This window comes from Suncus etruscus, chromosome 15, assembly GCF_024139225.1.
Source record: "Suncus etruscus isolate mSunEtr1 chromosome 15, mSunEtr1.pri.cur, whole genome shotgun sequence".
In the NCBI taxonomy this organism is placed as follows: domain Eukaryota; kingdom Metazoa; phylum Chordata; class Mammalia; order Eulipotyphla; family Soricidae; genus Suncus; species Suncus etruscus.
The window spans coordinates 79,908,623-79,933,265 of record NC_064862.1 but is presented as its reverse complement, the minus strand read 5'-3'; the positions used below and the strand labels follow the sequence as shown (position 1 = coordinate 79,933,265).

General features: G+C 55.8%; 1 protein-coding gene across 2 annotated transcripts; it reads left to right on the top strand.

Moving 5' to 3' along the window:
- Positions 1–849: 849 nt before the first annotated feature.
- TLE2 (TLE family member 2, transcriptional corepressor) lies at positions 850–19,740 on the top strand. Of its 2 annotated transcripts, none has more exons than XM_049788724.1 (20): positions 850–932; positions 1,004–1,101; positions 1,595–1,658; positions 1,926–1,970; positions 4,661–4,723; positions 5,162–5,236; positions 5,317–5,473; positions 6,088–6,107; positions 7,470–7,577; positions 7,746–7,790; positions 8,426–8,575; positions 9,602–9,740; positions 11,881–12,041; positions 13,961–14,037; positions 14,421–14,670; positions 14,972–15,219; positions 15,495–15,642; positions 17,043–17,193; positions 18,803–18,879; positions 19,458–19,740. In XM_049788724.1, the coding sequence occupies exons 1-20, from the start codon at positions 909–911 to the stop codon at positions 19,563–19,565; spliced, it is 2,208 nt and encodes a 735-aa protein (XP_049644681.1). In that variant the 5' UTR covers positions 850–908; the 3' UTR covers positions 19,566–19,740. The 2 variants fall into 2 exon arrangements, with proteins under 2 accessions (XP_049644681.1, XP_049644680.1); XM_049788723.1 differs by having other exon boundaries at positions 5,314–5,473.
- The last annotated feature ends 4,903 nt before the right edge of the window (positions 19,741–24,643 follow it).

Here is a 24,643-nt window from a genome sequence, read left to right as displayed (position 1 = left end):
CCACTGCCTTGACCTGTGCACAATGTTACCACTCAACCACTCTCAGCCCCAACCTGGCTAAGAAGTTTCTGGAAGCCCTCCTCCCCCATTCTCTCCAATCAAACCCCTCCATCTGCCTCCACCAGGGCTGTGGGCCCCCTAAGGTTCTTTCTCTGTGCCTTGAGTTCCCCTGGAGTGGTTCTGAAGTGCTCCAGGCACCTGAGGGTTGTCCTTCCTCCATGCCTCCTCCCTGTCTTTCTTTTCTCCCTCCCCCTCTTTCCTTCCTTCCTTCTCTCCCTTTCTTCTTTTCCTTCCTTCCTTCCCTCCCTCTTCCTCTCCCTCCTCCTCTCCTTTCTTCGCCTGCCGGGCTGAGGTTCCCAGGATGAACCCCCTGGGGCCGAGTTCCCCGCGGATCACCCCGCAGTCGGGGAGAGCCTGAGCCCAGCTGAGACTCCTCTTCCTCGCAGGGTAGGCGGGCGGTAGGAGTGGGAGCCCCGCGCCCTCCCTTCCCTTCCCTTCCCCTCCTCTCCCTTCCCCTCCCCTGTGCACTGCGCCTCCTCCAGCTCCGGGCGGGCGGGCGGGCGGGCGAGGCGGCGTGTTCCCGGGCCCGCAGCGAGCCTCAGTTTCCCCGCGGGCGTGCGTGCGGGGGTGGGCCCGGGGGCGGCGCGGGGCGCTGCGTGCGTGTCGGGGGCGGCGGCGCCACCTTAAGGCGGCTCAGCCCCGCGGCTCCCGGCCGAGCCCCGCCGGAGGGAGACGCTCGCTCAGCGCGGGGCCCGCCCGCCGCCCGGTTCTCGGCCGCCCCCGCGCGCGCGATCCCGGGGCGCGGGGACTCCGGGCTCTGCCCTGCGCCCCAGCCTGCTGCGCCTCTCCGCCGTCGCCCATCCGGCCCCGGCGTCGGTTTGGGGGAGTCGCGGCGCGGGATCGGCACCATGTACCCCCAGGGCAGGCACCCGGTGAGTGCGGGGCTGGGCGCGGGGCGGGAACCCCGGGGGTGCGCCCCCCGCCTCACCGCCCGCACCCCCAGACCCCGCTGCAGTCGGGCCAGCCCTTCAAGTTCTCGATCTTGGAGATCTGCGACCGCATCAAGGAGGAATTCCAGTTTCTGCAGGCGCAGTACCACAGGTGAGGGGCCCGGGCACCCCGCAAGGCACCCCGCAGTTCTTGACCCCCAAGGCCCGGGCAGGAGCGTGGAGCGAGCTGACCCGCGGGGCAAGGGGCGGGGCCTGAGGGCTAGGGGGCGGGGCCACCAAGAGGCTGGGCGTGGCTTGTTGGAGGTGTGATATAGGTGAGGGCGGGGCATAGGGAGGGGCGTGGTCGGCCAGAGGCGCTTTGACACATGGGCGTGGTCTAATAGGGGCGGGGCATCATATACGGGCGTGGCCTTTAGCGGAGGGGCGGGGCTGAGCCGAGTACCTGCAGGACCCAGGTGTGGGTTTCCAGGTGGAGATTGGGTTGGGGGAGACAGTTCCTGGTGGGACCCTGAGAGCCAGGGATAGCTTGGGGCAGGATTTGGACCCTGACTGGGTCAGGTAGGGGAGACCTAAAACTGGCCCCCAATGGGGGACACCCATGGGGCCGGGCTGCAGAACCAGAGGGATCCTGCTTGTCTCCCCAGCCTCAAGCTGGAGTGTGAGAAGTTAGCAAGTGAGAAGACTGAAATGCAGCGGCATTATGTTATGGTGAGGGGTGGCCTGGTTTGGGGGGGTTTGGCGGGCTTGTGTGGAGGCATCTTTTCTCCTCTCCCACCTGATGGTCAGTCTGGCTGCCATTGCTCTGGGTCTGTCTGTGCACAACCTCCTGGCCCTCCCTGGCCTTGCTTGTTGCTCTTTTGGCTTCCCCCTTGGCTATGTCTTGGAGAAGGGGTTCTGGGGGTCCTGCTGGGATTCCCCCCAGAAGCCCAGCATCCCCCGGCCCTGCTGAGTACCTGCTCCTGCCTTTCCGTCCAGTACTACGAGATGTCCTACGGGCTCAACATCGAAATGCACAAACAGGTGAGGGGGACCGTGTGAGGAACTCGAGGATTCACTGTGTGTGACAGTGCAGGGCTGGGGCACAGGGGCGTCTTCTCTGGGAACCCCTGGGTACTTGGTGAGGGTTTGGCCTCATGAAAAGAAATCAGTTCTGAGCTGTTGCATGGTTCTGTTGGAGGGGCAGGCAAGAGCTGAGAAAGAAGAGTGTGTGGGTGGACAGATGGATGGATGGGCAGATGGACAAGAAGGAAGGAAGAAAAGAAGGATGGATAGACAGATAGATGGAAAAAGGGGTGAATGGATGGATGGATGAATGGGTGGGTGGATGAATGGAGGGATGAACTGATGAATGGATGGTGGGTGGGTGGATGGATGGTGGATGGATTGATGGAAGGTCACTTCCTGTGCAGCAACAAGATTGGAGGGTTTGAGTCAGACACTGCAGCTGGTCTGAGGGTCTGAAATTGTTGGATGCAAAGTGGGTCCTAGACCACCCTTCTCTTCTGGGGGCTTTTTTTGCTGTATTCGGGGGTGGCTCCCCTAGGTAGTGCTCGGTCGACCAGGGTTAGATCAAGTAGTGCTCGATGGACCAAGCCTTTCATACCTCCCCAACCCTTGCTGAACTGTGAACTGCTCTCTGGATGTTTTTGTATGAACCCCAAAATCCTGAGCCTGACCTCAGGGCCCTCCTCTGGCTTCTGAAGAGTAGAGGGAAGGGAGGTAGAGCCACCTTCTGAACCGAACCGGAATCCTAAGTGGATCTCTGAATTTGCAGTGTTCTGCTGGTATGTCTGGGGCATGTCCAGGGGTGTCTGGGCTTGCCCCTGCCTTGACAGGCTTTTTCGGGTATGTGGGCACTTCTGGGTTTGGGTTGGCAGAGGTTTGTCCATTGTGAGAGGTCATGAAATAGAACTGTCTGTGAGCTCCAGGCCTGGGAGCCTGACTCTGCCCCTCAGGAGGAAACTTAAGCTGCCAGACACTCAGCACAAAACACCCCGTGACGTCCACACCTGGGCTGACACTGCTCGCCCCTGCACTGTCCCTGTTGAACTGCCAGCAATTAGGGCTGCCTTGTGCCCCTGCCTGCTCTGGCTGAGACCTGCCATCAAGCTGAATTTTCTTTAAATGCTGCCCCAGGGACTCCCCAATTTTCCGGCAGCACTCAGGGAACCTTTCGGATGGGCCCCCCACATGCAGAGTTTGGACCATCCAGACCCTTCAAGTCCTGGTTCTCTCTCTCTCTCTCTGTCCACCATTCTCGGCTCCTAAAGTGCCGGCTGCTTCTCACACTTGGCTGCTCCGATCTGCCTGGAGTCAGCACAGTCCACCTAGCCCCCCAACCCTGCTGCCTCTAATCAGGGCTTCCCCAGCCCCACTCCAGACACCGCTGGTGCCGCTCAGAGCATTCAGGGAAGCATTCATCTAGTCTTGGTTTATCAGAAAGCTTTGGACATAGGAGGATTCGGAAGAAAGAGCAGCACCAGGTAGGATGTGTTGCAGGCAGGGGGTATAGCGAGTGGATGTGCTTAGGACAGGGATGTAGGAGTCATAGGTGTAGTGGATGGGTATACCGCAGGCAGGGGTGTAGCAGGAGGGTATGCTGTGGGTAGGGATGTACCATATCAGGCAGGGGTGTAGTGGGCAGGTGTTCTCAAGCAGGGGTATAATGGATGGATGTGCTGTTGTGAGCAGAGGTGTAGCAGGTGGTGTGCTGCATGCAGGGGTGTTGCGGATGTGTGAGCCCTGTGCAGGGGTGTAGCAGGCGGATGTGCTCTGCCTGTAGCCATCACTCTAGCATCCTGTTCCCTTCAGTCCTGTGGGAAATTGCTGGATATTTTCTTGCCCCTCTGACATCTGGTTTTCTCAGAAACTTCACACCACCCCTCAGGTCCTCCCAGGTCATTCAGTGGTGGTGTTAGCCACTGTCACCTTCCTGGAGGTAGAGGCCTAGACCAAGGGCCCCAAACTCCCTCTGAGATCCAGAGCATCCCTGATTCCGCCCTGGAGGTCCAGAGCCCAGTGCTAGCAAGTTGGGACAAAAACCAAACACAGATTTTTTTTTTAAGTGGGGTAGGGTGGGGTCAGGGTTTCTGACCATTTTCTGCTGATACTGATGTAGCCACAGTGCAAGGCTTGGAGCATAGGGGGCTAGGGGGTGCTAGGAGTCTCCAGGTCTGCACCCAGTGTTGCTGGGACAAGGGCAAGCCAGAGGCAGAGCTGGTGCCTTCACCCCTGCTTTCTCTCTCCAGCTCCCAACATAACCGGCATCACTAAACCTTGGCTCCAGGGCCTCATGCCCTCAAAAGGCTGTGCCAAGAATCTGGGTCCAGGTGGATGGACATACCCTGGGGGGCATTGTTGCCCAGGCTTGGTGTCTGAGCAAGGTCCCTGGGAAATATGTGGGGATGGTAGGAGGCCTTCAGGTGCTTTCACCCAGGCCCTCTGCCTCCTCATTTGCATTGCAAGTGGCTGCCTCTCCTACCCAGGGCTTTGCAAAGATTTGTGGGGTTCTGGGGTATATCCTGGAGCCCACAGCTTGGATAAACTTTCCAAAGCCTCCTCCCGAGAGCTGCTCAAACTTACTGGAGCCCCGGCTTCCTTCCGTCCCTGACACATCAAGGTTCCCTGACTCCTGAGCTCAGAGCCAGGAGTAGCCCCAAGCCCAGCTGACCTTGGTCCCCCAAACCCAAACCAAACAAGTGCTCCCACAGGCGGAGATCGTGAAGCGCCTCAGCGGCATCTGTGCTCAGATCATCCCCTTTCTCACCCAGGAGGTGAGTGGTCCTGGGGACTCCCAGCCTGAGGGTGGGGTGCATTCTGACTTCAGATCCTGACTGCTGTGTGACTGCGGGGAGGCTTTTGCACCTGTCCATGAGCTCCCCAGACTGTTAGGGGCTCCCTGCATGCTGGGTCAGTGCCCCCCAGAGTCTGCTCTCTTGTGATCCTCCACTCCATGGGCAGGACAGAACAAATGCCATGACCACCTCCACCCGAGCTTTTTGTGGGGTGGGATGTGGCCACATCCCACACTGTCAAGGGCTGACTCTTGGAGAGCATCTCCCCCAGGCTTTCTCTGGTTTCTTTTCTTTTTCGGATTGAAGGTGGAAAGGGAGGAGGCAGGAGGAATGGTAGGGACAGAGGCTGGCGGGGGGGTTCTTGTTGCCCCTTTATCCCCCTGACCCTGTGACCCCCGACTCTTTATCCCTCCTCAGCACCAACAGCAGGTGCTCCAGGCCGTGGACCGAGCCAAGCAGGTGACGGTGGGGGAGCTGAACAGTCTCATTGGGGTGAGTCCTGGGCTAGCTGTGGGTTTTTGGGACACCCCCATCCCCACACTTGCTGGCTCATCGCGCCTCCTCTCCAGCAGCAGCAGCTCCAGCCTCTGTCCCACCACACCCCTGCCGTGCCCCTCACACCGCGCCCCACTGGACTGCTGGCCCTGTCTGGGGCTCTGGCTGCCCAGGCCCAACTGGCAGCAGCCGCCAAGGAGGAGCGAGCCAGTGTGGACGCCGAGGGCTCCCGGGGTGAGCTGGGGGTACCTGGGAATGGGGGATCCAGCCATGCAGCTCCAGGAGGGATGGACCATGGGAGTTGGGCCCCCAAGATTTAACTGAGTACCTCCTCTCCTGCAGAGAGTGACAGAACTGCTCTGGGTGCCTGCCATAGTGCTTAGTTAGGCATGACCTCATCCTCCCCTTGCAAGGGTATGAGAGAGGGAGACTGATGCTAAGCATCATGATGTCCTAGGGCTCCCTGGGCACCATGGGATGAAAAAATGGAGGTCAGAGCAAGAGCACAGCAGGGAAGGTACTTAGGTACTTGCCTTGCACACAGCCGACCCAGGTTTGATCCCCAGAACCCTATAGGGCCCCCTAAGCACCACTAGAAGTGATTCATGAGCATAGGGCCAGGAGTCAGCCCTGAGCACTGTCGAGAGAGAGAGAGAGAGAGAGGGAGAGGGAGAGGGAGACCCATGAAGGGATGGAGTTGGGGCTGGCAGGGGGCTGACCCACAGTTACCCAGAAATAATTCCCACAGCAGGAAACTACCAGGCTCCAAATATGGCCACCAAGCAATCAAACCCTCATTTCTCTTTCTTCTCCTTCTTCTCCCTTCACCTGACCCCCCAATCCACCAGTGGAGAGAGCTCCAAGCAGGGTAAGTGACCTGCACATCCTCTGCTCTGTCAGTGATACTGCCTTTTTTGTTATTGTGTGGTTGAAGTGACTTGTGCTGAGAAAGGACCCAAGGAGACACCCACTGCCCCTTCAGGCCAAGCGGAAGCCTTGCATCCTTGCATGCAGGAGACAACTCTAAACTGGAATTTCATCTCCATTTTTTCCGGGGTCTCCAAAGTGGTGCTTAGGGGCAGTGGCCAGTGGGTTCCTAGGAAATTTGCTGCCCTGAAGTCCAGGGTTGCACCCCATGGTGCTCTGGACACCAGGCACCCCTGTGGGCTGCCTTCAGTTTAAGAGTTTGGTTTGAAATGTGTCTGATGGGGCCGGAGAGATAGCATGGCGGTAGGGGGTTTGCCTTGCATGCAGAAAGACTGTAGTTCGAATCCCGATATCCCATATGGTCACCCGGAGCCTGCCAGGAGCTATTTCTAAGTGTAGAGCCAGGAGTAACCCCTGAGTGATGCTGGGTGTGACCTAAAAACAAAAAAACAACAACAAAAAAAAGAGGGGGTGGGGCCAGAGAGATAGCATGGAGGTAAGGCATTTGCCTTGCACGCAGAAGGACGTTGGTTTGAATTCCAGCATCCCATATGGTCCCCCTTGCCTGCCAGGAGTGATATCTGAGTGTAGAGCCAGGAGTAATCCCTGAGTGCTGCCGGATATGACTCAGAAAAACCAAAAACAAATAAAAAGAAATGTCTCTGGTGGGGCTGGAGCCATAGCACAGTGGGGAGGGCACTGACCTTGCACATGGTCAACCTAGGTTTGATTCCCGGCATCCCATAGGGTCCCCCAAGTACTGCCAGGAGTGATTCCTGAGTGCAGAGTTAGGAGTCAGCTCTGAGCACTGCCAGGGGTGGCCCTAAAACAAATCAACCAACAAACAAAAATTGTTCTGCTTGTAGCTCACATCCCTCTGTGTATTCCTTCCCCTGCTCTGTTCAGGATCATGTTTTCTTCTCAAAACTCCAGAGACACCTTTTTTGAGGGGAGGAGGGTTGAGATCCACTCTCAGCTGCTCTGGGATCACACAGGGTGGGCTTTGTGCCCTGTACCATGTCTGCAGTTTTTTGGTTTTTTTTTTTCTGTTTGTTTGTTTGTTTTTTGGTTTTTGGGTCACACCCAGCAGCGCTCAGGGTTACTCCTGGCTCTGTGCTCAGAAATCGCCCCTGGCAGGCATGGGGAACCATATGGAATGCTGGGATTCGAACCACCGGCCTTCTGGATCCTCCATGCTTTCTCTCCGGCTCATATCTGCAGTTCTTGGGTGCCATGGCTAGCAAGGGCATGGGGGGGCCTCGCCTGAAGTCCTGACTCTTCTCTCCCTACACCCCGGCTGCAGAGCGCTTCACCATCACCCCCTGAGAGCGTGGTGGACGAGGAGCGGCCAGGCGGCCTGGGCAGCAGCGGAAAGCCAAGAGCAGAGGACAAGGACCTTCCTGGGCCCTATGTGAGCAGGGGGCATGGGGGGCCTGGAGGTCACCCAAGACCACAGTGCAAACTTGGGCTCCTCTTAGTTCCCCTCCTACATGGGGACCTGCCTGCCTCCTCCCACTCCCCACTCCCAGCACACCCGGCAGTTCCTGCCCATGTCAGGTGTCCACCTTCTTTCTCCCAGGAAAGTGATGAAGATAAGAGTGATTATAACCTAGTGGTGGACGAGGTGAGTCATGTTGGGGTGCACCTTGGCCCCTGGGGCTCGGGAGGTTAGGGGATAAGGGTCTTGATTGGAGTCGTGAGTCCTAAGGCATAGCCCCTCCCTGTGGAGTGGGTTGTATGGGGAGGAAGGAGGAGGTAGACCCCCCTTGGGCTAGCAGCACAGTTGGGGAAACTGAGGCCCAGGGAACACAGGGATTGGGTAGGCAAGGCCCTTGGAGGTTGGCATATGGGTGCCCAGGCTTGATTCCCACATCTCCCTTCCAGCCCTGTGACTGATTTTGAGGGTACAACCCCATCCCTCGAGCCTCATTCCTTCAGTCTGTTCAGTCCCTGACACAGTCACACTGTGTGTGCCACTGTGTCACAACCCTGTGCAGATGAGTAAATTGAGGCACAGAGTTTTTTTCTGGAGGGGGGCCTATACCCAGCAGTGCTCTGGGGTCACACCCTAGCTCGGGGATGCTGAGAATCTCGAACCCAATTTGGTCATGTGCAAGGCCAATCAATGCCCTCACTGCTCTCACTCTGGCCCCAAGCATTGTGTTTTCCGCAGTTTCTCCAGTCCTGGTTGAGAGCTCTGCATGGGAGTTCTGGGGACCTCACAACTGACCTATCTCTCCTTCACCTTCCGGGACCCAGGACCAGCCCTCAGAACCCCCCAGTCCTGCTGGAAGCCCCTGCGGGAAGGTGCCCATCTGCGTCTCCTCCCGCCGGGATTGTGTGGATAGTCCAGCCTCCCTGGCCTCCAGCCTTGGCTCCCCACTCCCCAGAGGCAAAGAGCTCGGCCCGGTAAGGAGAGGTGGGCAGAGAGGGGGCCCAGACACCTGTGCATAGGGAATACTGGAATCTGATTCTGACTCCTTTAGTTGTGGGGTGGTAAAAAACAACTGGGTGAAGGTGGGCGCACCTGGTTACAGGCTTTGCACACAGGAGAGACCCCCAGGTCCCATTCCCGGCCAGCATAATCCCTGAGCATGGCCAGTGCTGGTGACTTTGTACAAAGCTGCAAGTGACACTCCCCTAATTTCTGCCAGATGTGACCAAAAAAAAAAAAAATCAAAGCCACAAAAAGACAACTCAGTCATGGAATTTGATTCATATGGTACATTCTGGGCCACACCCTGCAGTGCTATGGCTAACTCCTGGCTCTGCATTAAGGGATCCCTCCTGGCTGGCTTGGGGGATCATAAGGGGTTCTAGGATGGAACCCAGGCAGGCAGCATGCAAGTCCAGTGTTGTTCTTCTTGTCCTGTCACTCCAGCCCCTGACTTGTTTTTTTTTTGTTTGTTTGTTTTGATCACACCCAGTGGCGCTCAGGGGTTATTCCTGGCTCTGTCCTCAGAAATCACTCCTGGCAGTCACAGGGGACCATATGGAATGCCAGGATTCGTACCAACACCATTCCTCTGCCGGCTGCTTGCAAAGCAAACACGCCCTACTGCTGTGCTATCTCTCCGGCCCCACTTTTTTTTTAACTGTAGTTATTGATTGATTGGTTTCTGAACTACACCCAGTGGTGCTCAGGGATTGCTCCTGGCTCTGCACACAGAAATCACCCCTGGTAGGCTAGGGGACCATATGGGTGCCAGGAATCGACCTGGGTCCCTCCCGAGTTGGCCACATGCAAGGCAAACGCCCTACCGCTGTGCTATCTCTCCAGCCCCACCTCGACTTGGTTTGTCTTCATGTTTGGAGGTTACTCTTGGCGCAGTGCTCAGGGAGTCCTGGTTTTGTGTGTAGAATCAGAGCATTCTCAGCCCTCATATTGGGTTCTGTGTGTCAGAGACCCTGGCATTCATGCTGTCCTTTCTGCAGAGCGATCTTCCGTCGGGCACCCCCGCTCCCAAGTCCTGTGATCCTTCCCCGCCCGAGGAGGCATCCACCCCCGGGCCCAGCTCTGCCAGCCATCTCCGCCAGCTTGCTGCCAAGCCAATGCCTTCCACAGAGAGCATCGGTGAGTATCTGCAGGGCGCTGCCTCCCAGCCAGCCAGGAACCTTTCCCTGGAAACAGGGAAGCTGGGGAGGTGGGAGGTGTGAGATGAGCCATGTTCACAAGTTGGTGAAGCGACATTGGCCTTGCATGGATGATGAAGTCCTGGGTTTGAGCCCCACTATCTCCAGATAGATGAAACAAGAGATGCATTGCTCCAGGTTCCCAACTAGAGGCTGCTGCCCCTCTGTGAGCCTCAGTTTCCTCTTTATCTTGCTGGACAGTTGGGGAAACTGAGGCCCAGGAGGAGGAGTCCTTGGAGGATGAGTGTTCTTTTGTTTTTGTTTTTGTTTTTGGGCCACACCCGGCGGTGCTCAAGGGTTACTCCTGGCTGTCTGCTCAGAAATAGCTCCTGGCAGGCACGGGGGACCATATAGGACACCGGGATTCGAACCAACCACCTTTGGTCCTGGATCGGCTGCTTGCAAGGCAAACGCTGCTGTGCTATCTCTCCGGGCCCAGTTTCTTTTTGGCCTTGGGACTAAGGTTGGAGTTGCTTAGCGTACAGTACTCTCAGCTGGAAGCATTCAGGGTGTCCTGATCTGGCAGTGCTGGGGAACCCACAGAGATCAAACCCATGCTTCCTGCAACCTCCCTGACCCCTAGAAAGATGAGCTTTGGGGCCCGGAGAGATAGCACAGCGGTGTTTGCCTTGCAAGCAGCCGATCCAGGACCTAAGGTGGTTGGTTCGAATCCCGGTGTCCCATATGGTCCTCCGTGCCTGCCAGGAGCTATTTCTGAGCAGACAGCCAGGAGTAACCCCTGAGCACCGCCGGGTTTGGCCCAAAAAAAAAAAAAAAACAAAACAAAACAAAAAAAGAAAGATGAGCTTTATGTCAGAGAGGCAGGTGCATGAGGCAAGCCTCGACTAGAGGAACTTTGCGCCTGTGAACAAGTAACCTCTGAGCCTCTGTTTCCCCAGCTGTTTGTGGAGAGCACAGTGCTCTGCCTGATGGGTTGGTTTGGGGCACCCAGAGAGAAATTAGCTTCAAGAAGGGGTTTTGGGGCCGGAGAGATAGCACAGCGGTAAGGCGTTCGCCTTAGACCAGGGGTGGCGAACAAGTTCGACAAAAAGAGCCAAAATTTTAAACTGTGAGAGTCAGAGAGCCACACCACGCAGTGACCTGCCAAAACAGACGAACACTCACACAAAAGCATCTAATTTTAACAATAATCTATTAAACACATATTGCATTTTGCCATTTTGAGTGAGGGTAAAAATCCTGCAGTGATGGTTAGTGTGCTGCGTCCTCCACAATATGAACTAACGGCAAGATGTGCCTTAGAAGCAGAAGGACAGTGGTTCAAATCCTGGCATCCCATATGGTCCCCCGAGCCTGCCAGGAGCAATTTCTGAGCGTAGAGCCAGGAGTAACCCCAGAGCGCTGCTGGGTGTGACCCAAAAACCAAAAAAAATAAAAAATAAAAAAAAAAGAAGGGGCTCCTTGAGAAACTTGTAGTTGGGGGAAATTTTACCTGCCCTCCCTTGAGAAACTTGTAGTTGGGGGAAATTTTACCTGCCCTCCCTCAAAGAGAAAGATGAAAACAATCTAGCAGCCTTGTATGATCAGTATTTGGGTGGAAGAAGTGCCCGAGATGGGCCAGATTGGGGCTAAAGGATGGGCTAAGAGGCGGAAGGGTGTTTCTGAGATGCTGCCAGATATTGGGTCATGGGTTTTGAAGGATGAATCAGAGTTTTGTATCTTCAGAAGGAAAGGGAGGGGCCATAATAATAGTACAGTGATAGGGCATTTGCCCTGCACACTGCCTACCTGACAGACCCGGGTTCGATCTCTGGCATCCCATGTGGTCCCCCGAGCCTGCCAGGCGCAACCTGCCAGGAGTAACCCCTGAGTGCTACCGGGTATGGCCCAAAAACCAAACCCAAACAAACAAAATAAATAAATAAAAAGGCAAGGGGAAAAAAAAAGAAAGAAAATAGGCAAGGGAAAGGCCTGAGAGCAGGTGGGAACAGCTGCAAACCGCTGGAAGTGGATCAGAGCCAGAGCATGAGCATCCTGAGGGTGGACCAGGGACTGCTGTTTTTGTCCTGGGTGGCAGGAAGGAGGGGCACTTGTCTGAAAGTCCATCTGTCTCTTCTTAGCCCTGAGGAGCCCCCTAGCCCTGGCCAGTCCCTTCCCTGCGTCTTTCAGCCTGGGCGCCCACGGTGCTCTGAACGGCGACCTCTCCATGCCCGGGTCCTACGTCAGCCTGCACCTGCCCCCACAGGCCAGCAGCTCTGTGGTGTACGGGCGCTCCCCCATGGTGAGTCTGGATTTGGGGGACAAGAAGCAGGTGCCAGCAGGGCCCTGGGGATGGTAAAGGGGAGCCATGGGCCAGGCTGAAAAGGTATAAGGAATATCTGAGGGTCTTAGTGGATCTACAAGCTTCGCCCTGAAATCCACGCATGGTACCAGTGACAGGAGACCGAGGGAGGGGGTGCATTTTTCTCTCACGCAACTGATCCAGGTTTGATCCTGGCATCCCATATAGTACCCAAGAATCAACAGGAGTTATTCCTGTGCACAGAGCCAGGAGTAACCTTTTAACATTGCCGGATGTGGCCCAAAAGCATAAAACAAAACAACAGAATGGGCCAGAACGGTAGCTCAGCAGGTAGGACATTTTGCATTGCATGCTGTTGACTTGGGTTTGATCCCCAGAATCCCCTATGGTTCTCTGACCGGCAGGGGTCCTCAAACTTTTTAAACAGGGGTCCAATTCACTGTCCCTCAGACCATTGGAGGGTCTGACTATAGTAAAAACAAAATTTATGAACGAATTCTTATGCACACTGCATATATCTTATTTTGCAATGAAGAAACAAAACAGATACAAATACAATATGTGGCCCGCGGGCCATAGTTTGAGGACCACTGTCTGACCCTGTTAGGAGTGATTCTTTTTCTTTTTTAAACTATATTTATTTATTAATTGATTGATTGATTGTTTTTTGGGGGCCACACCCAGCAGCACTCAGGAGTTACTTCTGGCTTGGCACTCAGAAATTGACCCTATCAGGCAGGGGACCATATGAGATGCCGGGAATCTAATCCGATCCCTCTCAGGTCGGCAGCATGCAAGGCAAATTACCAGATCGCTGTGCTATCTCTCCATCCCGGGAGTGGTTTCTGAGTGCAGAATCAGGAGTAATCCCTGAGCACCACTGGGTGTGGCCCAGAAAAAAAACAAACACAACAGAACAAAAGAAAAATCCACATGAGGGGCTTTGGAGAAAAGCATCTGGGTGCTGCTGCAGTGAGAGAAAGACAGAAAGATAGGGAGCAGGATGGGAAGGGAGGGGGAGAAAAAAGGGAGGCAGAGAGAGGGAGGGAAGAGAGAGCTCAGGAAGACAGGGCCCAGAGTCCTTTTATAGATGCAAAGAGGGAGGATCAGTAAGAAGGGACCATGACATCTCTCTGGCCAGAGCAGCGAGAGGGACCTACTGTGTTTGTGTGTCTAGGGCCATGTCAGGACCCAAGATTCCCAGTGAACCTGCCGGGCAAGGGTTCCTGTTCACCCAGAGGAAATGGAAGGCCACATTTGTCCACAAGGAGTAGAGTACCTGACGATGGAGATGGGGTGGGCGTTTGAGGGAGATGTAGAAAAAGAGGTCAGTAAAGGCTCTCTATAATGCATTTTGGCAGACCCAAGATTCTCTGCCACAACTGCCTCTGCTGCAAGTGCGGCGTTCAGGGGTTACTCTTGGCTCTGCATTCAGAAATCACTCCTGGCAGGCTCTGGGGACCATAGCGGATGCCAGATATCGAACCCAGGTTGGCTGTGTGGAAGGCAAACACTCTCCCGCTGTTATCACTTTGGCATCGTGGGGTTTTTTTTGTTTTGTTTTGTTTTGTTTTTTAAATTTTTGGTTTTGGAGCCACATCCAGTGGTGCTCAGAAATCACTCCTGTTTGGGTTCAGGCAACCCTCTTGGATGCTGGGGGTGGGGGTTAGGGGGGTGTGGATTGAACCTGGGTCAGCCTTGTGCAAAGCAAATCTGTGGCTCTAGCCCCAACTTCAGGAGGCTATTCTGCTGTGTTGGGAGGAACAGAGAGGGGATGGAGGTAGGTGGGCGCTGAGAAATGGTGCACATCCAGTATCTCTGGTTACAAACAGGGCTGTGTAAGAGGGCATGTGGGGGTGCAGTGACCCACCCTATACCCCCCTTTGGCATTTTGGCAGATGGCATTTGAGTCCCACCCACATCTCCGCAGTTCATCCATCTCCTCCTCCCTGCCCTCCATCCCTGGCAGCAAGCCGTGAGTACTGGGGTGATGCCGGGGGTACCACTCAGCTCCCTACAGGGCTCCCCACAACACCCCCCAGAAAGCTCTCGAGGCTCCAAGTACCCACAGAACTCTGCCCCGCCGGGAACGTCCTGGCCCGCAGTAAGGAGCTGCCATCTGGAGTGTGGCTGGCAGAGTCTGAAGTGTGGCAGCGCCCGGAGGAGGGGAAATGTGAGTTTTCCTCCAGGGCCCGGCTGCTGGGGCCACAGGTTCTCAGCAGCTGCATCCAGGAGGTGCTGCCTGCCCTCTAGGAACACCTCCTTCCTCCTGGTGTTCCCCAGCATCCATTACCTTAGCAAGAGCAGCCCTTCCCTGCAGTCCCTCCGCACCCAGCTTCTCCCGCCTGCTCTGCCCAGGGCCTACTCCTTCCATGTGGCAGCCGATGGCCAGATGCAGCCAGTGCCTTTCCCATCCGACGCCCTGGTAGGCGCTGGCATCCCACGGCATGCGCGGCAACTGCACACACTGGCCCACGGCGAGGTGGTGTGCGCGGTCACCATCAGTGGCTCCACGCAGCATGTATACACTGGTGGCAAGGGCTGCGTGAAGGTGTGGGACGTGGGCCAGCCCGGAGCCAAGACCCCTGTGGCCCAGCTGGATTGCCTGGTGAGCTGGGCGGGGCCTGCAGCTTTGGGGCGGGGCTTGCAGACTATGTGGGGGGCCCTTTTAAGGCAATAGGATGGGTCTTTATAGTGCATGGGGTGGAGCCTACAAGGACAAGGGTGTGAAAGGGTCTGAAGGTGTGAATGGCAAGGCAATGGGGTGGAATTTTACCAGGACGCAGGACCTGTAGGACAAAAGGGCAGAGATACAGGCCAGCAGGGAATGGGCTTCCCCTGGACCCATAGGCCTGCCTTGTGGGTTGGGGTATCTAATCCCCACACCTTTCCTCCCCTTGCTGGCCCAGAACCGGGACAACTACATACGTTCGTGCAAGCTGCTGCCAGATGGCCGGAGCCTGATAGTAGGCGGAGAGGCCAGCACCTTGTCCATCTGGGATCTGGCTGCGCCCACTCCCCGCATTAAGGCCGAGCTGACCTCCTCAGCCCCTGCCTGCTACGCCTTGGCTGTCAGCCCCGATGCCAAGGTCTGCTTCTCCTGCTGCAGCGACGGCAACATCGTGGTCTGGGACCTGCAGAACCAGACCATGGTCAGGTGTGTGGTTTGGGAGAACCCCTAACCCCCTGATCTTCCATATGGGGAACCGAGTGCAGAAAGACTCCGGATTCAGGGGCGGAGCAATGGTGTATGCAGTAGGGCATTTGCCTTGCATGTGCTAACCTCGGACGGACCATGGTTCGATCCCCGGCGTCCCATATGGTCCCCCAAGCCAGGGGGATTTCTGAGCGCATAGCCAGGAGTAACCCCTGAGCATCACTGGATGTGCTCCCCCCCAAAAAAAAAAAAAGACTCTGGTTCTTCTCCATCAGGCAGTTCCAGGGCCACACGGACGGAGCCAGTTGTATAGACATTTCTGACTACGGCTCACGGCTGTGGACGGGCGGTTTGGACAACACGGTGCGCTGCTGGGACCTGCGAGAGGGCCGCCAGCTGCAGCAGCATGACTTCAGCTCGCAGGTGCCTGGTCGGGGCCACATCTGTCTGTCAGTCTGTCCGCCCTACAGAGCAAGCCTTAGGCTTGGCCTTTGAATGTGCGCCTGTGCACTCATACAGACACACACAGGCACCAAACAGGCATGCATGTGCTCACACACAATATACACACTTTCCATCACTTCACCCAGTCCTAATACATCCCGGGGTGGAGGCACTGGCCCTGGGGGGAGGAGGAGGTAGGAGCTTTTGGAGAATTGCGGGTTCCATGGAGTTCAGGAGGGGCCTCAGTGATTGCACAGGGAAGAGCAGAGAAGTAGGCCAGGGGTTCAGGCTTCAGGGGGGCAGGTGCCGATTCCTTGACTCACTCAGTTCCTCCACGTTGGGGCATCTTTGGATAATAGCCTTTGTCCTTCTCTTCCCTGTTTGGCAAACTCCTACTCATCCTGCCAAACCCATCCAGTAGGCCTCCCTTGTCAGCTCCATTTCGCTTTCTCTGACATCTCCTAAGGAAATGAGGGTGCAAGTGGATACCATGTTTCAGATCCTTTTCCTGGACCTTAGGTGGATTGAATATATCCTGGGGATCCCAGAGCAAGCACCTCATCTCCTGCCAGGCTCTGCCCACCCCAACCCTTCTTTTATTGTGTTCCATTTGGGAGCCACACCTAACGGTGCTCGGAACTGACTTCCGACTCTGTGCTCAGGGTTCTTGGCTCCTAGTGGTATTCGGGGGACCCTATGGGGTGCGGGGATGGAACCCAGGTAGATCATGTGCCAGGCCAGCACCCTCCTCGCTGTCCTGTTGTTCCAGCCCCCAAGCGTGTGGTTCTTTCACATGGGTGTAATCACCCTGCCAGTCTCTGAGAGGTATAGGGGGAGGTAGGCAGGCCCTTCACCCCCTGGGCCTGACCTGGAATGAAGCTTAGAAGGACATGACCGGGAGGGAGTCTTTGCCAATCAGAGCCAGGAATGTTCCAGGCTGGGATCATGGCCCCCTCCCAGCCTCTCTAGACCTTGCTGTGGGTGACCTTGAGCTGGCCGTGGCCTCAGCCTCAGCCTCCCGCCACCATCTGTCCCTGGCCAGCCTCGCTGGCTCTCCCCCTCCTCTCAGAGCTGCTGGTGCTGTTCTGAGCGGATAATGGATGTGAGGCCCCAGGGTTCTGTGTAATTCTGATTAATATGAATGAGGTGACATGCAGATGCCTGCTGCCTTCCGGGCCCAGGGCCAGCTGCCTCTCCTCCACCCTCTCCCCACTCCAGGACCTAGGGGGTGCTCAGGGCCCACTCCCAGATGAATGGTCTCTCCCAGCAGTGCTGGGGGGTGCCAGGAAATCAATCCGAGCCTCCTGCATGAGAAGGGAAGCTGGAGCAGCAGCCCTTTGTGCTCGCTGCCGCCCCACTTCTTCCCTCTCCACCCCCAGATCTTTTCCCTGGGCCACTGTCCCAACCAGGATTGGCTGGCCGTGGGCATGGAGAGTAGTAACGTGGAGGTGCTACACGTCCGCAAACCTGAGAAGTACCAACTTCACCTCCATGAGAGCTGCGTGTTGTCCCTCAAGTTTGCCTCCTGTGGTATGTCTGTGTGTGTGGGCACCGGGGCGGAGGCAACGCGTGTCTGTGCAAACAAACACGACTGAAGGCCCAGGTTGGATCCTGCACTTACTCTCATCACCTAAAACAAAACCCAATTTGTTTTCTTAAAAAATCCAGGGGCGGGGCCGGGCGGTGGCGCTGGAGGTAAGGTGCCTGCCTTACCTGCGCTAGCCTAAGGAGACGGACCGCGGTTCGATCCCCCGGCGTCCCATATGGTCCCCCAAGCCAGGAGCGACTTCTGAGCGCATAGCCAGGAGTAACCCCTGAGCGTTACCGGGTGTGGCCCAAAAACCAAAAAAAAAAAAAAAAAAAAAAAAAAAAAAAAAAAAAACAAGTCCAGGGCATATAAACTGTGTTTGGGGCCGGGCGGTGGCGCTGGAGGTAAGGTGCCTGCCTTACCTGCGCTAGCCTAGGACGGACCGCGGTTCGATCCCCCGGCGTCCCATATGGTCCCCCAAGCCAGGAGCGACTTCTGAGCGCATAGCCAGGAGTAACCCCTGAGCGTCACCGGGTGTGGCCCAAAAACCAAAAAAAAAAAAAAAAAAAAAAAAAAAAAAAAAAAAAAAAATCCAGGGGCTGGAGCAGTGGCGCAAGCAGTAGGGCATCTGCCTTGCGCGCTAACCTAGGACAGACCTCTCGGTTTGATTTCCCCACACACACCTGGCGTCCCATATGGTCCCCCAAGCCAAGAGCGATTTCTGAGTGCATAGCCAGGAGTAGCCACTGAGCATCACTGGGTGTGGCCCAAAAAACAAAACAAAACAAAATATCCGTATTGGGACCCACAAGTGATAGGACAGCAGGGAGGGCGTTTGCCTTGCATGCAGCAGACCTGCGTTTGATCCCAGGCATCCCATATGGTGCCTCGAGTACTGCCAGGAGTAAGCCCTGATCACAGCCAAGTGTGAACCAAAACCCAAACCAAAACGAAAAGAAGTACACAACTCTTTAGGACCCGACAGACTAGACCTGATGTGTAGTTTCTGAGTTATAGGAGTCACTGGGTCCTTTTTTGGGGAGGGTGGGGTCCCATGGCTCAGTGCTCTGGGTTCACTTTTGTTGGTCTTCATGACTGAAGCAGGCATTTCTGCATGTCAGCCTATTTCAGACCCTTTCATATTGCCTCCCTGACCCCGTGGGTATCTTATCTGATGACCCCCTAACATTAGTAACTGGTCTTAAAGGCCACGGAAAATTTCACCATTCTGGAAAATGGGGGAAGTGTGGAGCCAGGCCTCCCCCCACCCCCCATCCTCCACCCCCAGTAGTACAGAGGTGCCAGAAATGGAGAGGCCAGGGACAGCTGATGCTGATACTCCAATCCTCCAATGCCTGCTTGAAAGCTCCAAGTGCTTTCCCCTTCCCAGTCTCCCTCCAGGACCTGTGCTCCCCTGTGTCCTCTGGAACCTCCCTGTCATGCCCCCGCCACGCCCCCAGCACTCTCTGGGACTCCCTGGCTCATCCCAGCCACGCCCCTAGTACCCTCTGGGACCTGACCCACCATCCCCTGATGCCCCCTGGGACCTCCTGGCCCCACCCAGACACGCCCTCCTGGGCACACTCTGGGAATTCTCTTCCTTTGGCACAGGCCGGTGGTTCGTGAGCACCGGGAAAGACAACCTGCTCAATGCCTGGAGGACGCCCTATGGAGCCAGCATTTTCCAGGTACACTAGCCTGCAGGGCACCCCTGCTCAGGGCTGCCCACTTCCATGTGGACCCCACTCCTGCTGCTTTTGTTGGTGCTGCAGTGCTGGGACTGGGGCACCCAAGCGCCCTCCCTGCCTTATTTGGACGCCTGCCAGACTGGAGCTGGAATCCAGGGCTTCATGCAAAGCAAAGTGCATGAAAGACTCTTAAGACCTGTTCTGTGGTCAGATACATAGGGGAACCCGCACACACACACACACACATTATGGGCACCCAACCAGAATCCCATCTTGGCCCAGCTGTGACCACCCAGGACCTGAGCAGGCACTGGCCTTTAGACTCTGTAAAATCGCAGTCACTGCTCGGGTTTCTTTTTTTTTGGGGGGGGTGGTCACACCTGGCAGCACTCAAGGGTTACTCCTGGCTCTATACTCAGAAATTGCTCATGGCAGGCTCGGGGGACCATATGGGATGCTGGGATTCAAACCACCATCCTTCTGCATGCAAGGCAAATGCCCTACCTCCATGCTATCTCTCCGGCCCAGTACTGGGGTTTCTAGGGGTGAACCTTGCCTCACCCCCTTCCCACTCACAGTCCAAGGAATCATCCTCCGTGCTCAGCTGTGACATCTCCGGGAACAACAAGTACATCGTGACGGGCTCCGGGGACAAGAAGGCCACTGTATATGAGGTCGTCTATTGAGCCCGCCTATACTCGGTTTAGCCCCAGGGACTCTGGAGACCTCACACCCCGCTTCCCAGACCTTGTAGGTGATCGCTTTGCATCTCCCATTCCTGGGGACCCTCTCAGTTCCCCTGCTGGATCTGTGGCTGGAGGTGTAGGAGGCCCTTTGGGGGAAATAAATGTATTTACCACAGATGCTGTTCATGGTTGGATTGGGCACACTGACAGCATACAGGAATCCAGCTGTGTATGGGTTATAGCTTTTTGTGGGATCTAGCTGTGGTGGACTGGATCTGGGAGGGGCGGGATCACGGGGGGCAGGGTCACAGTGTGGGAAGCTATCTGGGAATCAGGGTTTGGCCTCAAGTTTGGGGGTCGCACGTGGCACTGTCAGGCATGGATCCCCCAAGCTCAATAATACTGTGAGTAGCATACCTGTCCCCACCTGTTCTGTGTACAGGAAACCAGTGTGGCAACTGGGCTGTCCTTGTGTAGACAGGAATGAGGAGGCTGTGAGGATGTGGGGAAGTTTTAGGAGACGAGTGGCGTGGGTCAGATTCTCAGAACTTTCAGGGCTGGAGCCATGAAACAGCGAGGAGAGCACCACCAGGAGTGATCTCGTGAGTGCAGAGCCAGGAGTAAACCCTGAGCACCGCCAGGGGTAGTTCCCCCCAAAAAAATTCTCTGAACATGGGTCTGAAAGTTGGGAGTTGGGATGCTCAGGAAATGACCTAGGGGCTAAAGCACTTTGCCTGGCCTTCCGGAGACACTGCTCTGCCATGAACAATCCTCACAAAGTAGGTGGTTTCCAGGAGCACAGCCGTGGCGAGCACCAGAGAGTGGGAGTAGGCAAGTCTGCAAGGAATGTGCCCACAACATGGAGCCCACAACACCAATACGGATGGTGAATCCTAGAGAGGATCCAGTGTAGCGGGACTTTCCCACCATCGAGAAGGCACAGGGCAGTAGCAAAGAGCACCAGGCACTGAATTTTTTTTGGGGGGGTGCCACACCCGGTGACGCTCAGAGATTACACCTGGCTATGCGCTCAGAAATCGCTCCTTGCTTGGGGGGACCATATAGGATTGAACTGGCTAGCACATGCAAGGCAGAAACCTTACCACATGTGCCACCGCTCTGGCCCCAGGCACTGATTTTTTTGATGTTTTATTACACTTACATGGCCACATGACCTTCAGAGCCTCAACACACCTGGTACATGGTGACACGGTCATAGGACCCCATGACAATAAGCCAGTCGTTCTGAGCCATGTCACAGCACATGATGGGACTTGGGTACCTAGGCAAGGCTGGGTGTGGGGTGAGCTTAGGATGGTTTTCTCCCTTCACCCCACCATCTGCTTCAAGTCCCCCGATGTCATCTGCAGCCACTGCTGCCTGTTGCCCGGACCAACAGTATAAAGTCTTCATGGGGGGTAGGGGGCTATTATCTGCTGTGACAGTGGAAACAGGTATCTAGTCAAGTCCCTGCCAATCCCGGAAATGTGGGCACCCACTGATAGCCCGGTGTCTGATCTCAGCTGCTCGGCTGCCCTGATGAGGCAGTTTCCAGACCAGACCAGGGGACCGAGCAGAGGAGGTGCCTGGGCGGCTCCTGCTTCCTGACAGTGTCGGATCTAGGCTAGGGCCCATCCAATTGCCCCACTTCCCACCTCATGCCACCTGAGGGTAGGAAAATCAGGGGACTCAGCCTTAGTGCCCTAGGGAGAAGAGGCCCCACCAACTCAGAACTGAACACCTGCTCTGGGCAGATCTTAGACCAGAAAACCCTATGAAGGTCCATGCAGGGACAGGCTCCAGCTGAGTGAGAAGCAGGACCAGGGCCAGGTCCCTGGGGTCAGGCCAACAGGCCAAGAGGGCAGGTCAAGTGGTGGTGGTGGTGGTGGTGGTACAGACTTGGGGTGTAGCCTGTTGGGGACAGGGTTTGTGTGACTCTTGCCCCTGATCCATAGTCTCATCCTCCTGGGACCAGGGATCAGCCTCATTTGTTTTTTGTTTTTTGTTTTTATTGTTTTCGGGCCACACCCTGTGACACTCAGGGATTACTCCTGTGCACTCAGAAATCACTCCTGTCTTGGGGGACAATATGGGAGATCGAACCACAGTCCGTCCTAAGTTAGCATGTGCAAGGCAGACGTCCTCCTGCTTGTGTCACTGCTCCGGCTTCTGGTTCCTATTCTGACACTGAGGATGGACCTAAGGTCAGAGGTAGAAGGACACAATTCAGCCCACCCATCGTCCCAGGAGAACCCCGGCTTTCCCCTTTACTCTGGGGACCACTCAACTCTTTGTGCATCCTGGTTGGAAAATGCAGGAAGAATGTGGCACAGCTGCTTCTTCTCATCAGGCTGGGCTTCTGGCTGAGGGTCCCCAGCCCTGACCTCTCTGAGTGGCTGCTTGGACTAGCCAGATTCTCCTGAGGCCACTTCTGTGTCGTCATCAGGCTGAGGGGCCTGAGAGATAGTATAGCAGGGAGGGTGCTTTGCCTTGCACACAGCTGATCCACGTTGGAACCCCAGCACCCCATAAGCTCCCCTGCACCCATCAGGAGGGACCCCTGAGCACTGAGCCAGGAATAATCCCTGAGCCCCAGCCCCTCCACGCCCTCCCCCCAAAAAGAGAAGAAATCTGGCAGTTGAGGCTGGTGGTGGCAGGACCTGAACCCTCAGTGCTATGAAGCCAAGTTGGCTGCTGCTACCCCAGGTCTGTTTCCTGGGAGAAGCCTGGCTAGTATTCCCTCCAGGCCTTTGCCCTCAGCCTGCCCCTCGCCTCCAGGGGACCCCGGAACCTACCAGTCTGGGCTGGCTATCCACAAATCGTTTACAGACCTTCAAGTGATGCACTAATTCTTCTCTCTAGATGGGGGTGGTGATGGTAAGCACTCAAGGGAAGGGAATGAGTGCAGTGGGGAAAGTGTTTGCCTCATAGAAAAGGCCCCCCCTGCACACAGCCACAAACACTTTTTTTGTGTGTATGGTTGTCACACCAGGAGGTATGAGAGGCCACTCCTTGCTTGATGCTCAAAGATCATTCTCCGTGGTATTGGGGGGACCAGGGAATGCACTCAGAGACACCCCCACCCCAAGCAAAACATGCACTACAGCCCTTTGAGTCACTTCCCTGGTCCCCCAGCTATTTGGGGAGGGTTGGGAAGAAAGTAAACAGCATCTTTGGCTGAAAACACCTTCAAGCAAAGAAAGAGGTGGAGCCAGGAGATAAGTCTCTAAGTTCTCTTTTCCCTCTTGTCCCTGAATCTTGTGTCCCCAGAACCTTGGTAACTCCCTTCTCCCCCTTTATTAGCCAGCTGAGTGCACTCTACAAGCACCCCCATTCTCCCCATGGCCACGAGGCCCAAGAGGGATGTATTGGCCAGAGCTGGGTCACAGAGACAGAGACAGGACCTAAGGACCAAGAGACGAGGTTCCTAGGGCATGCTCCCCTCTTCTGGGCTCCAAGAACAGCTTGGAGAGGCGCAGAGCAGATGCTACCCAGTGCATGCCAGGCTATCCAGCCTCTTTGGGAGGGTTCTAGACCTTGTTACTTCTGGGTATCAAGGGCCACCTGATGCCAGCTAGACAGCAGTAGCAACTTCGTTGTGACCCCAGGGTCACTGCAGCTTGGACTAGGTCTCCAGCCTGTGTGGGATAGCTCTGTGCTTATGTGCACCCCAGAAACGTCAGGATCCCAAAGTCCCCACCCCCCAAAAAAAAGGTTCCATGGGAGCTAAGAGGTCCTGAGAACCCAAGTTCACTTCCAGAAACAGGAGGGATGACAGGAGGGAGGGTAAACAGCCTGCCCCAGGCTGCAGCCTTCTGGGGCAGAGAATGATGGATTTCCCAGCGGGGCCTCTAGGCAGCCGGCCCCGGGGGAGCCTTCCCCCCAATTCACCCTGGCTCGTTAATGCGCAATTTACTGGCACTTTAATGCACTCAGCAGGAAAAGCGCTGCTCTCTGCAGCCTGCCAGCAGCCGGCCCTCCCGGGGGAGGCAGAGCACAGACTGGGGAGGGGCAGGGGGCTCAGGCTGTGGGGGGTAGAAATGCACAGTGAAGAGGCTGCAAAGAGAAAAATCGAGAGAGGGGAGGTGTTCTGCAAGGAAGGGGCCATATGCCCCATCAGGCAGCTGAGGAGGAAAACTTAGCTCCTTCTGCACTGGAGATGGGGGGGGGGACCCCTTAAGACCCAAGAAACACAGAACACAGCTCATCTTGGGGCTTTGACCCCCACCATATCTTGGTAGTACTCAGGTCCTAAGAGACTAAACCTGCCCCTAATCAAATCATCAGATCACATCTCACTACCAAGATGCACCCCTGCGCGCGGACACACACACACACACACACCCCAACAGCTTCACTGCTTGTTCTTTCCATGGTGGCCACACACACACACACACACACACACACACACACACACTGACACACACACTGACAGCTTCACTGTTCTTTCCATGGTGGCCAGCAGAGACCGCCCGTGAGCATTCTGCCCCGCTGGGCTTTTGCAGTGGAAGAGGGGGAGGTTTGTCCCTATCCAGGGTTTCCACACTCCTGCTCTGGATCTTTATTACTATTATTATTATTATTATTATTATTTTGGTCACACCCAACAGTGCTCAGGGGTTACTCCTGGTTCTGCGCTCAGAAATCGTTCCTGGCAGGCTTGGGGGACCGTATGGGATGCTGAGAATCAAACCTGGGTCCATCCCGGGTGGGCTGCGTGCAAGACAAATGCCCTACCACTGTGCTCTCTCTCCAGCCCCAGGCTTGGATCTTTAAAAGCTTGTTTTGAGCTAGTACAACTGGAAAGAGACTTGCCTTGCATGACCCAGGTTCAATCCCTGGCATTGAGCCATAGGGTCCCATAGGGTTACTGTCAGAAGTGATCCCTGAGTGTAGACAGAGCCAGGAGTAACCCCTGAGCATCGTCGGGTGTGGATCTGCCCCCCCCCAAAAAAGCTTTTTTATGTGGTTCTTGTCTCTCACAACACACACACACACCACACACACACACACACACACACACACACACACACACACAGAGATTTCACTCCCTCCTGTGTGCTGGGGCTTGTCTATGC